The sequence below is a fragment of the Nilaparvata lugens genome, chromosome 4, assembly GCF_014356525.2.
Source record: "Nilaparvata lugens isolate BPH chromosome 4, ASM1435652v1, whole genome shotgun sequence".
Classification (NCBI taxonomy): domain Eukaryota; kingdom Metazoa; phylum Arthropoda; class Insecta; order Hemiptera; family Delphacidae; genus Nilaparvata; species Nilaparvata lugens.
Window position 1 is genome coordinate 23,525,927 of NC_052507.1, and position 14,473 is coordinate 23,540,399.

The window sequence follows — 14,473 nt, forward strand, 5'->3', positions numbered from 1 at the left end:
ATGTTCTTAACATGAATCATTCATTAAAAGATATATTTTAGTATTCCAGCATCTTAAAGTGCATTTCTCATCTAGCTCTTTACGATTGAAATTCTGTTACACTTTAGGATAACGAAATCAAAGAGCCATTTTACGTTGACGTTTTTTACGTTTGACGTTCATTACAGAATTTTCTGTTTGTTTCTGTTCTGTCTGCTTTGTGAATTCAGAATTCAGATTCTATTTACACATTTATTTAAACATGATTATTAATTATATTAAACCTGATTTAAATCAATTTATCAATTTTGAAAGACCACTTTAAAGTTAAAAGAGGTAAGTGAGGATATTTTAAATCAATCACATATTTTTTATTATTTCTCAGCAAGTAGCCTAACTAAAGTATATAATTCATTATTTATAACTCTACTTTCAATGTACTATTTTTATCCTATTCAATAGGAAACTGTGCTGGAGAGTAATATTTGCAAAATAACATCCTGAATCAATTGCAAAAATAATAATAAATATTTGTCTCCAGGTAGATGGCAGGTATACAAGAATTCACTAGCCGTTCGTAGTCTGAACATAGCTTTGCATAAAGCAAGTTTAATTTTGTTGTATAAAATAATATAAAAAGTTTAATAATTAATGTTTTAATCAGTCAATATATATTTTTCTTTGTTTCTATCAATCTAATCAATTATAAATAAATAGGTATGAAATAATGTAGCCTATTGAACTTACATAGATGAAATGAAAAGCTTAACGTTTATTGCAGTTTTAACCTATTTTACTTTAGTTTGACGCTTCTCTTTTATAATAAACTGCAGTCAAAACATGGCAGAGTAGCAAAGATAGCTTGAGAATGTCAAAAATAATGAATTTAGATGAGTCAAAACATACCGCACCACTGTTTTGATTTACTTTAATGCATGCATTATTTTCAACACTCTCAAGCTGCAATATGTTTTGACATAGTTTAGTAGGCGCTATGTAAGTTTAAAATAAAAATGTTTTAAATCATAATTTTTACAAATAGGTATTCTTTATTTCTATATCATATAGTAACGTACTATCTGAGCAACCTGATCTACCTGAGCAGGTTAGATACTTGAAAATGTTTTAGCTTCTAGTAGTGAATGAAATAAGCGGTTATTGAAATAGACCTATTATGATAGTCATCTATTTTGAATAAAAATAAACGTTGAATTAAAAACGTTCAAATTTGGTAGGTATGTTCAGTTGGCCCTTTAGAGGCGCACTAAGAAATCTTTTGGCGATATTTTAACTCTAAGGGTGGTTTTCAAGGGTTTAAAGTTCGACTTTTAGCATGTATATTCTTCTTCTCCCAATCTCTTAATTATAATAGAAATGTCCATACCATATGTTAATATAGAACTATAATCTAGAGAGAGTACCGCTTCAAAACAGTTAACTGGTAACTAAATTAATAATTTTGTCAGGTTGGCATTAAGTTGAGTTGACTTTGTTAGGTTGGCACCAAGTTGAAGATTGAAATGTGCACTGCTACTTCAATCAGAGCTATTCCTGGGAATATTATGTCGAGCGAAGCGAGCCCGCTGACCTCATTTTTTACGGGGGTCCAGGGGGCGGAGCCCCCTGGCTAGACGGATATGGCGAGCGAAGCGAGCCTGACGGCTAGTCACTCATTAATTCATTTACGCTATAATATGATTCATCACATTATGTTGGTAGCGAATCACATGCTTACAAACTTCTTACTTCTTTTCTCAGTCATGACCAGAGATATTGATAGACCGTTTCTGTAAGTAAACCTAACTTGGTACTTGTTATAGGGGTTGACCTAAATATGAGATATGTCTAAGTAAACACTTAATCACGTCTGTTAATTTAGTCAAGACGTATACTTACTTATTTGAATACTTGAAGTCGTTGCTAAGGACTGGGGTTTCCAAATTCATTTTTCAGTCAATTACAATAAACGTAATCTGAATTCTTGTTGATGCTGTAAGGTGCTAGATCTAGATCCCCAAAATAGAGGCTCCTCACTCAACGTCCAAAGTAAAAGAGTCTTTCTTTGAGTTTTTTCTTCACAATTGCGTAGAACCTTGAGTACTGTACGTCCTGAAAATCCTTAGGAAAGCTATTGAAGAATTGAATGGTCGGCGCTGGGTGCTATTGCTGTAGGTCTCTGCTAATCTGCTTCGTGTTATCTATCTCCAGCTCGTTGGCATGCCTAGTATTGTATCCATGCATATCTCACCCTCTTTTCAGCTGCTCCAGGTTTTTCTTCATGTATAGCATGAAGCATAAGGTTTTGCTCATGAGCATTAGGTAGAAGCATAAGCATTTGCTCATTTTTATATGAATAAGCTTTACCTTATGCTCCTGAACTCTGGAGCAAATGCTCATGTATTTCAAAGATTTTTCATTAGCTGTTTCGCCTTTGTGGCCTTACTTTGTTTTTATAGTTCACGTAAGCGCTAAATATGCAAGTAAGAGACACCGCTTGTGTTTGCGTCGTCTGCTCTGTTTTCTATTTATGAATTAAGTTTTAGGTTAATTGAGTTTAAAATTTTGAAATAATAGCGTGAAAAATGTCATCTCTATAATAATCTTCAGCATAGTCTTATAATACCAATAGCCTTCTTATAATCGTCTACACTCTCATATAGGAATGACTATTTCCTATTTTGTGATGGCTATCTGTATATCAGATAGCTATCTTTCGTATTAATTTATTCTTTTGTAGGAATAATGGTGATATATCATGGTTGAATCTAAAAAGAGTTTTATAGTTCTCAACTATTGGTTGTGATTGTATCTGGTATAAGTTTCCTCTTCCTCATACGAATTAGTTGAGCCATTTTACTACGAGCAAAAGGTGAAAAGCTGCTCTAGACTAAACTCTCCTTTTTTGAAGCATTTGCTTCAAAAGTTGAGCAAATGCTCTAGTTTATTTATACAATTTTAAGTATAAGCTTTTACTTTCCAGCAAATGCTCAAACTATTTTTTTGATGAGCATGAGTAAAAGATTTTGCTCACTTTTATTCATAGAAAATGAAGCAAATGCTCCATATTTTAGAAGTATAAGCAAATGCTCAACTTTATTCATATGACCCAATGAGCCTGACAGACTACTTCCTTGCTTGTTTCCTGATGTATCCTCTAGAAATCAAGGTGGTGTCATCTGCGAGGAGTAACACACCCTGACTGCTTATGAAGTTGTACAAACCATATGAACAAAAGGGTGCCAAGCACTGATCCTTGCCGCACTTCATGCATATCTAAGTTGGACCACTTGCCTCCAATCCTCCAAGTATGATGCTGCCGTCCTGAGAATCGTGCCACCCAGGTCATATGTCTTGAGTTTATCAATAAATATTTCATGAGGGACATAGTTGAAGGTCGCATTATATGAGGGCAAGCGATTTGCCATCCTCAAAAGCACTATGGATGTTGTCCGTCAATGCCAGTAGAGCACTTGTGGATCGGCTATTTCTGAAACCATGCTGCGATGGTGATAGCAGCCTTTTCCCCTCGTAAAATTCAGCCATCTTTGTCTTCATCCCTGTTTTAATCACCTTTGAGAAGATGGGAGCAATAGAAATCTTCCTGAAGTTAGCAAGATTATCAGTCTCTCACTTCTTGAGTTTTGGCAATGTCCTAGCTGTCTTTAGAATGTCTGGAAACGTCCCAGCCACGAAACTGTTATTAATGGATTCAGCTATTGATTCATCTATTTGTTCTGCTGTTGCCTTGAGCACAAATGTGAAAAGTCCATAAATGTGTTTAACCTGGAATTTTTCAAGTTTGAAATATTGATGGTAACCCGTTGCGCATTCACTGGTTTCCAAGCCTCCATCTGCTGCTGCATCTGGCCACAATTGCTCTCTGGATCGGAGCCTCAGTCTTGCAGCAGCTCTTCGAGTATGTCATCAACTGCACTGACGAAATAGTTGTTGAAGTCATCAGGGCTGAGTGGTGATCCCATTTGTTGTAACTTGGGATGATGACTGCTGATGATGTCCCAGTCCGCCTTACAGTTGTTATCAGCTGACTTGATTATCTTTAATGCGTGTTTCTTCTTAGCCAGTATGACATGAGTCCTGTAGTTTTTCATTTGTTTCAGATATTGGTTGAACCAGTAAGTTTTTTCTTCATGTGTAGCTGCTGTTTTGTGCTTATGGTGAAGCAGTTCAACCAGGCTCTTCCCTGTGGCTAGATTTCCATCAAAGCAAGGCCCAATTCCAGTGACAGGTTGAGTTTTCCTTTCAAAGTTCCTTGAAACTTCCCTCATTGTCCGTGGGAATGTAGAGACGAAGACATGAACATAACCTGCCAAAAGCATGTCCAACATGTACTCCTGCCTTGTGAGACCAAATACGTTCCATCAATCAATGCTTTGGAAATATAAAAATTTGAAGAATAGAACGTTTAGAAAGAAAGAATATAGAGTATAAAGAACGAAACTAACTCTTCAATTTCCCGTTCAGCTAGATCTACTTCCTGTCTAAAATTTGTTTTGTCCTGAGATATTTCTCATATTTCTTTTTTCTCATAAGTGAGGCTAGCCTTTTTAAAAAAGGCTTGCTTTAATAATTGAGTCACAAGACTATATTTTTGAATAGATGAAGTGTGGGTGTGTACCAAGACTCAATTTTTTCTTGGATTGTGAGACTGATAACTTTGTAGCTTTAAAGCTTTTGATAAAAAAAAATACTTCAATACTTCTAAGACTCCTTTAAAGAAAAAAATTTAAATAGTTTTTGAATTAGTTCTAGGGTTATTAGTTCTAGGGTAGAAAGTATCATAGTCCAGTCCACATGAGGAAAAGCCATCCTTAATAGCGGTAACTTCTCAAGTTCTATTTTTCTCACTGATATTTTTATTATTATCGTGGCAGGGCATGGAACCAGGAGTTTTACTCATCAAACTCCGCCTTAGAACTATCACCACTGCCTCGTGATCGTCAACCAAAATGTCTTTGTTAGTCTTCAGCTGCATTATAACTCCAAGAATCAAAAGAAGTTGCAGTAGTAACCAAGCAATTGTTTCCTTGAATGGGTGCATGATTTTTGATACACGCGTAAATTCCATGACTATGGAGAAGGCACCTAAATGTGTGATTAATACAGATTATGGACAAATTTTCAATAACAATTGGGAGAGAGTGATAAACTGAAATGATAATAATAGCAGAATACTCCTCAATCAATATCAATTCAATATCAAGCTCAGCTCTGAATAAACTCAGATACTAAAAATTGACATCCTCTCTCAGGTATATTACAGTTCCTCCATTCCTGAGTTGTGCGAAAAAACCAGTACCAAAATTTATATATTTTATATTACATTGAAGCATTCTTATTCTTTGATTTTCAGATGATGTTAACTTATGCACAGTATGTCAGGGCACATGTTATGAACAAAAAGTGATGATTAAGGTTGTATAATGTTTTCATCTTATTACAGAAAAAATTCCCAAGATTATCGTGAATTATGTACAAGATAAATTATGTTGAATGGACTGTTTTGACAAAAACGTTTGGCAGTGTCATTGATTCACAGGCCACCTACGTTATAATAGAAACCTCTATAACCTTTAGAAGCTTTTCCCCATGGAATTCTTGAACACATTCACTGATCGTATTTTGAATTTTATATCTGATGAACAGTCATGTACTCTTGTCAGACGAGAACGAGATACATCTTATACCTTACCTCATATCTAAGTTTAAATTCTTCCGTGTTTGGCATAAGTGCACTTTCTCTTTTTGTGAATTCAGATATGTTTGTCCTGGCACTGTATTGGGCAAAAAATTTATTGAACTTTAAAGCTGAAAAGGTGATTATATGAAGGGCTTTCTGTTGGAGTAGAAGTATGTCTTTGACAAGTGCTGAGTACTGACATCAAAATAAAACACTAGCAGGCGTTTCATACAATCATACTGAAGAATCCCTTTTTCACCGAAGCAGATGAAAAATCGTTGACAGTTTGTTTCTAACTTCAGCAATAGGTTTCTGTCATGACAATTCGTTATCATTAGCAAAACTGTGTAAGGTTTACAAGGTTGAAATTGTGCAATATTTTTGGAAAATTGGTTAAAATTGTCTTCAAGTAAATCTCTGAACATTCCAGTTTTGTTACAACATAAATAAAATGATCATAAATGGCATTAGAGTTTACTGAATGTGACATTAGATTAACACTATAGAAATTATAAAATCGATTATTCAATGGGGACTCCTTCAAAAGTTTTATGAATTTTATAAAACATTACATTTTCTTACAAAACATTTATGAATTCTCAAGCTTTATTATATCATGTAACTTATGATATTAAATTCTAATTAGTTTTATTTTTCCAAACAAACGAAAGTTAACAAACATATCGTGGCTGTTCGATGTTTTTATACTTTCAGTTTTTATAATAATTAATATCGGGGAATGAGCTTTGCTCTGTAGTGTAAAAGCATAGAAAATTTGTATAGTTTATATTTATTTTTTCATTTTCTCAGTCGTTCAATTATTTTTACAGTTATATGAGGAGGCACAACAGGCTTATGATCAAAACTGTCCCTTTTCAAATTTATACAGTTGATATAGCTTATCTATCAATGACTATCTTAGGTATAAATTTGATAAAAACACACACACACACACAATACCCAAAAACCACTTTTTTGGACTCAGGAGACCTTGAAACATATAGAAATTGGGGTACCTTATTTTTTTCGGAAAGTAATACTTTCCTTACCTATGGTATTATGGCAAGGAAAGTAAAAAGAGAAATTAACGAAAATACGTTTTTCTTGCTTATTTTTCTTCTCGTGAGATCAGCTGAATGATCCCACACATGCACTCTTTCACTCATTTCCATTACCGTATCGACAGACGATAAAATTTCCAGCTGTTTTTCCTAGGACGTATTTACCTTTTTAATGTTTTTCAGCGAGTTATTCCAGGGTTGAGACCTAGTGCAATCGAATTTTCATATCATAAACCTACTTTGTTCCAAATTTCGTGAGAATCGTTAAAGCCGTTTTCGAGATCCGGTCACATACAGATGTTTAAATAAGCATAAAAACATCTAAACAGAAATTGCTCGTTTAATAGTATAGGATAACAATAATTTTAATACTGTATTGTTAAGCATTTGAATAGCTTCACTTCAAGCCACGTGTATCGTTTTATACCCGTGTTTCGGATGGACACGTTAATTCGTCGGTCCCAGCTGCCTAAAAAGCAGTCGTTAGGTTATGTCAGAGGCCCTGAAATTGATCAGTTGCAACCTGAAAACTCTGACACCAGACCTGAGCTAGCCAGGTCCCTCGATATTATTATTTTTTTATACTTCAAGTGGAAACACTATCTCAAAATTATTCATGAGTTTTGGGCATCAATGGATCATAAGCTAGAGAATATAAAATAAAAAACTCTGTAAATTTGTGAATAAAAAATTAAGATTTTCTCTCATATTAACAAATTAGGCTTTAATTCTCTGACTAGAAATCCTTGATAATTTCATTGTACCTGTTTACTCTTCTAGCATTAATTACTTGCTAAAACTGTAAGCTTATTCATAACTTTCTTTATCGGAAAAAGCTAGTCATGAACCTGTTGAGAAGGTCTTGATAACTAGAATTTGTTTCTCTCTCGATATGCTGCTGGAGTACAGCAAAGTCAGGTTTATGTAAAATTCACTTTATTTAATTCCAATACCAAGTATAAGTGCTTGGTTTTGCTTCCGTTCACACCCCACAAGTAATTCAAGGTGGTCATTTTATATTCATTGTCCAACGATTCCAATAATATAGCGTTATTGCATGCCAATGTCATTGAATAAGATTATTTATTCGTTTGCTACCAGTTCCTTGCAATGCAAGCCTTATTTCCCCAAAAACTTTCACATAGTATCACTTAGAATATACCAAACAATGAAGTTATTTTTAATTTTTCTATACACTTCTCATAGGAATTTCATTGGAGGATTTGTACAAAATTATTATTTAACAGTTTCTTTCATAGATCATGTTCGTTTCATCCCTATTGCAGTTTTGTCTAAAAACGTGTCACTTTTCTCTAATATCACAGTACAAATGAAAAGGTTGGTAGTTTTTACCGCGACTTATACTTCTCACTAGAAAATAAATATTAATAAACCAGCAAACATATTATTATGTGTGATGTATACTCATGCACACTGGTTTGGCAGTTGAAATGAAAATATTTATGCTGTCAATTGAATTTTTAGCTTTGGAAAAAAGGATACCAGTAACAATAAGAATCAAATATAATTTATTAGATTAAGAGTACAGTGTATCTTCATGTGATGGCATTATGACATTTCTCCTCATCTATCAAAAAAAGTAATTCAGATACCGTCACTTTTTCCATTGAATCAAAAATATATTTTCAACAATGCTATTTTATTAACATTCAGAGGCATAATAATATGTGTAACTTTTTATCAATCATCTTACTAGTCGATTTGATATAACTTTGTAAAATTAGCTTGTATTTTGTCAGTAGACATTCATAATAAATCACTGCTTCTTACCAATATGTGACTTTAAGTTTGTTTCCATAGAAAGTGCATCTTTCAAAAAATCCTTTTGAAGTTTTCATTTTGCATATCCTTATTATTCTTCAAATTGTTTCCAGTTGCTCTGTACATGATTTAATAGTTTATATTGAATACTTTTCGTGATTCTTCATATTTTAGATAATCTTGTTGTTTATTAAAAATAAGAAACTAATCGCAAAGAAAAACAATAATATTCTAAATGAGTGTGATTATCATTTTTCTATCTGCCCTCAGAGCATTAACATCATCAGAGCATTGACTGGGAATAAAAAAATCAAGAGTAACATTAAATTTATCCAATGTATTTCACTCCTACTCGCTTTCTACTAATATATTTTTATGATTAACTGCTGCCTGATACATCAGCGTTAAATTAGTAATATTGTTTCTGGAATTGCCTGAAGCGGATTAACTTCCGACTGAGGGGAGTGCTTGGGGGTGGAGGAGGAGGAGGAGTGGGAAATGAGAATGAGGTAAGCGGAAAAGGACTTTTCCAGGACAGGAGTCAGGAGTTGATTGATTGTTAGGTGGTTGTGAATTATAAATGAGATTTCCGACAGAATTATTCAACGCTAAGGCCTTTGGCTTTTGTGGGGATTGGTTCTGTCATATATTGATTTAAGCCCGGCCTGCAGCTAAACCTGTTGTATTGTGTTCACACCCTCATGTTGTGTCTATCATTTGTCATGGATGCCGACCAAAATAGCCGCCTTTTCATTCCATTTTTTCTGCAGCTGAAGCCTAGGTCGTGGGAGGGGGAGGCGGATCGGGGAACCACGGTACGGTTTTCCAGCTAGGAAACTAGTCGATCTTTCCTTTTCAGGCGAGCTCATTTTAGACGGGTCGTTTCTCAACTTTTCTCACCGATAGTGTTGTTCATTGGTGATTCACTTCAACTACTCCGTATTATATTTAGCGAACAACTTAACTAGATTTAAAATAATCTCATTGTTATATTATTACAGGTACTTATTAATAACATTATTAATAGAAATATTTGACTGAAGCTCTATTAAAGCGTAATCAGTTTAAACAAGTAAGGTGATCCCACTAAATCTTACAATGAATCTCTCATTAAATAATCAAGCATTGAGCTATTTTTACGTTTTCTGGTATCTTATTCAGTTGAAATTCCAAATGAGTTGATAAGCGCATTGTATTTTTTTATGAAACGGAAATCCAAAGTTAAATGTTGTATTTTTCTATTTTGTGGTCTCAGTATTTCTTAAACTATCCTGTTTTATTGAACTGTTGACGTGCAAAAGATGGACATTGTCGTGTGAACCGATATTTTATGTTTCTGGAATTTGTTAAAAAGACTGGGTTGAGTGCTATTTAGTCTTGTTGAGTGCTATATAGGGCCTTCTTTTTAATAATGAGTATTAATAGTTTTCACGGCTAATTCATTCTCACGATATTTGTTTGATTTGTTTTTTTGATGAAAAATTTTCACCTTATAAATGCTGCTTTGTAGGAGTTTTTGTGTATTAATTTTGATCAGTCTTCTCTAATAATATTTTATTTCAATATTGATTATTATTTTAGTTTCATTTATAATATTATTTTAGTATGAGTAGCTCTTGATAATATTATTATTAACGTATGGCTTTGAATGGTGGGGAGACCCAAGGATAGTTCCACCTGGCCGTATATAGTGCAAAGTTCCCTAATGGGAAACCGGACACTAAGAATAGTTCAGTATCAACACAAATAGTTTTCGTTATAAAAATGTATTGCTCCTCTAATTATTGAATTTGAAATAAATCAATATATTCTTTTTTAGAAAATGCACCAGGGACTGAAGTGTGTTAGAAGTTGTCCTCTTTGACAGTGAGTTTATATTCCACTCATCATGATGAAAAGATCGATTGGTTTTGGAAGCTACGATGGTGAGTTTGAAAATCTTTCCAAAACTAGTTATAATCAAAAATAAAATATTTTGAGTTTTTTCTCTCATTCATATCAATGCTCTAAAAGCTGAATCAAATTTGAAGAACCTACTTCTGCAAGTACGATTTCTCTCACGTTAACAAAATGTCTTGCAGAATAATTTATTGCACTGCCAATATTGTAAAGTATCATGTTACATTATTTTCAGTAAATTTAACCAGCAGTCCCATTCATGTTTTTAGATTTTGCCTTTTTCATAACTGAAAGTATTTGGATTATTAGTAAATTACACATTTAAACATTCGTTTCAATTGTAACTTTTTACACGCTAAACCATCTAGGGACTATGTTTCCCATGCGATGGAATCCATGACTAGATAAAAAATCTGGTGTGGCGCACTCACACAACTTTCCTTGCCGTTATGAAAATTGATCACCTGAGACTAGTGTTCCCGCGCATCTAAAGTCTACTATTCAAAGATCTGAGCCAGCTGGTGACAGGACAATAACGCTGGAGACACACGAGGTCTGCTATCTCTTCATAGTGAATGATTTAATAGAATCAACAGTTTGCAATTGAATGAACACATTTCCTCGAATTTCGAGCTTATTTCCAATTTTAGGTGAAAATGTTACCAGACATTAATTGTAGAGATTTTCTTGCTAAATCTTTTCCACTTGAAATATTTTGTTCAAATTGTATCTGAAGCCTGATAATTGGGAATCTAAAGTCGAACTTCGTATAGATGAGGCGGAGCTCCTGGAATTTTTACAGATATGGGACTTATGGCAGTTGATATAGCTTATCAATGACTATTTTAGGTATGAATTTGATCAAAATCGTTGGAGCCATTTTCGAGAAAATCGCGAAAAACCCTGTTTTTGACAACATTTTCGCCATTTTAGCCGTCATCTTGAATTGTATTTGATTGAAATTGTTCGTGTCGGATCCTTATATTGTAAGGACCTTAAGTTCCAAATTTCAAGTCATTCTGTTAATTGGGAGATGATATATCGTGTATACAGACGCACACACACACACACACACACACACACACACACACACACACACACACACACAGAAATTTATATTATTATTACGTATAGAAATTTAGAAATTGGGGTACCTTAATTTTTTTCGGAAAGCAATACTTTCCTTACCTATGGTAATAGGACAAGGAAAGTAAATAGTTCAGTTTTACTACTGCAAGCTTTCCTTTTCACTGAACATTATTCCTCGTATTTGATGATGTTTAAATTAAATTTGTTTTTCAGCTTATCCAAAAACAATCATAGCTCAAAACGATGTTTACAATAAGATGTCGCACCATTACCGGAGGCTTTACAGTGCCAAACCATGTATTGACACAGGCCTGAAAAAACAGAGGAACTCTTCCAAAGATAGGAAACTGTAAGTACTATTACTAGTGTTTATTTTTAATAAATTGATTTTCATTAGATAATAATGTTGAATAATATAATAGAAATTTCAATAACAATAATCACATGAACCGTTTTACTGAATCAAAAATACATACGGTTTGTACCAAGCAAATGTTAGTGCATCCTATCCTATCCTATATGTGCAGCTCTCATTTTCGTTTTTCGAATGAATGACATTAACAGATTAATTGTATCAAAAAATGATAATAAGAAAACATTATTATGACGCCATATCTTGGCATCCTTGCAGAACTGAAGGAACTCGATTTATACGTGAAAATATAAGGTAGTACCATAGAGGAAAGATAGCATTATGCTAATACTAAATAAAATTGAACAAAAAATGCAATGCTTTGCGCTTTGGGTTGAGTCGTAACTTGGTAACTCCTTATTACAGTCAATGTACAGTATGTATTCTAGGTACCTGATTACAGTATTAAGTGCCTAACTATTAGATAATTGAGCCATAAAGAAAACTTCCTTATCTTGCATCCTGGCTTATAGGATGCTTTTGATTAGAAGTTTTTCAATTTTGCATAATTAACACACAACTTAATCTACGTTTAAGTTGTATTTTAATCTTCATTAAGTATTGCTTTGTTTGAAGCAATGGTGGCTCAAGTAGGCCAATCGTTCCTATAAGTATTTCAGTCCGGGAAAATATCGCGAGTGTATTTTTGGTCAATAATTCAAAGGTAACGAACGACTTCAAAACATTTGACAATCGAGTCTTGTACTTCATACAAAGTACATCTGAAACCTCGAGATTCTTTGAACTATTTCAGTCAAATTCAAAAATCCAAATGCCTTTTCAAACCGAAAATTCCCTTTTTCAGTAAACTTCAAATCAATAAATACGCGAAGTAAATGGATTCGTTTCAACTCTATAGAACCAAACTTTCTGTTGAAGTTTAATTACAGTTTTTGTCAAATCCAACCGACGGACTGAGAAAATTATGCCTGCTCTTTTTCAGTAAATTTTAGAGAGAATGTCTAATCCCTACCTTTGCCTAACCTAATCTAACTATATATGTCAACCATAATAATTATGTTTCTAATCAACTATAATTATGTTTTATGACTAACAACGCATTCGTATTCTTTCAAAGCTCGATACGTACGTTTTTCAAAATTCAACGGATTAATGGAATTCTCTGCCATTTCAGGGTTAATATAATTTATCAATTGAAGACAACTAAGCTTGTAGTAGAATGATTTGTCTAAAATTAAACAACTATTTTTTTATTAATGGTAAAATTACGCAAAATAATAATCTCAATTTTCCAATTATGATTCACTCTTTAATGATGAGCTCATTCATAGAGTCGTAAATTAGTGTTCAAAATGGAGGAATTTCTACCTTAAAATTTCTACACATGTGGTACGGGATAGGAAATTCGAATGACGCATCATCGCTTTTGAACTACTGAACTGATTAACTTGCAATTTTACCTAAAGATTCTGAATTTACTGAGGATGGTCTTAGTTAATGTCATTTTGGTGAAAATATAAAGCCTTTTTTCATTGTTATTAAACAATTAATTCTAATTCAATAATCAAAACAAATTAAATCCATTTGTGATTCAAGGTTTATGCAACTATAAAGCTCAACCAAACAGGGCATACTCCAAGTAGGAGGGGGTTAAAGGAAGTCAAGTAATGTTGCTATCAACATTTTTCCCTGACATGGCCCTCCTCCATAAACCGTCCTTGAGCTGCCCCTGGTTTTCAGAAGTAATATATTTTAATGGTATTTTCTATCAAATAGGGTAAAATGTTCTCTCTTCATGTAATAAAATATTCTAGAAAATCATATCTTATATTCTAATTTATTTTTTCAGCAGCCTTGATTGGAATAGTTGCAGAAATAGAAACAGCAATTCAAGTCAAACGAAATTGAAGTGCTGTCCAAACCAGAAAGATTCGACAAAATACAATTACACAAGAGTAAGTCATAAATTTTGCTCATTATAATAGACGTGTGAAATCATTCAACGTTATTTTTATTACGTAAATTAGGATTTTCGTTTAATAATAAAATTAATTATAATTATTTATTATGTAAGCCTTTCGCTGATGAATGTGATGAAACTCATCCGAGTAAACTATAAGTTGAGTTTTCTTTGTTGAATTTTCCAAACATCAAAGTTTGTACATGTTCTATTGTGTAAAGACTCTAGCGTTTATCAGCTAGTGACGCTAGGATTTAATAAGGAATACAGTATTGAATGAAAAAGACTAAGAAATTGTCAAAAAAAACACTGATTTATTGATAATTAGAAAGACCGGTTTCGGTTATTACACCATTGTCAATCTCTGATAAAGACAATAGAGTTTATCAGAGATTGACAATGGTGTAATAACCGAAACCGGTCTTTCTAATTATCAATAAATCAGTGGTTTTTTTGACAATTTCTTAGTCTTTTTCATTCAATATGAATAATTACCACAATATCAACTTCTCAACTACACAAAAAAGAATACAGTATTGAAATGCTAATGGAATACTGTAACAGATTTGATTTTGAGAATGAAAAATGAAATTTGGATGAAAATTTTATTAGTAGAATTACCATAATATTGA

General features: G+C 33.2%; 1 protein-coding gene across 3 annotated transcripts; it reads left to right on the forward strand.

The window, feature by feature from the left end:
- Positions 1-68: 68 nt before the first annotated feature.
- LOC111047210 lies at positions 69-13,878 on the forward strand. Of its 3 annotated transcripts, XM_039427140.1 has the most exons (5): positions 104-315; positions 4,098-4,225; positions 10,340-10,445; positions 11,722-11,857; positions 13,731-13,878. In XM_039427140.1, the coding sequence occupies exons 3-5, from the start codon at positions 10,409-10,411 to the stop codon at positions 13,861-13,863; spliced, it is 306 nt and encodes a 101-aa protein (XP_039283074.1). In that variant the 5' UTR covers positions 104-315; positions 4,098-4,225; positions 10,340-10,408; the 3' UTR covers positions 13,864-13,878. The 3 variants fall into 3 exon arrangements, with proteins under 3 accessions (XP_039283075.1, XP_039283074.1, XP_039283073.1); XM_039427141.1 differs by lacking the exon at positions 4,098-4,225 and having other exon boundaries at positions 69-315; positions 13,734-13,878; XM_039427139.1 differs by lacking the exon at positions 4,098-4,225 and having other exon boundaries at positions 114-315.
- Positions 13,879-14,473: the final 595 nt, after the last annotated feature.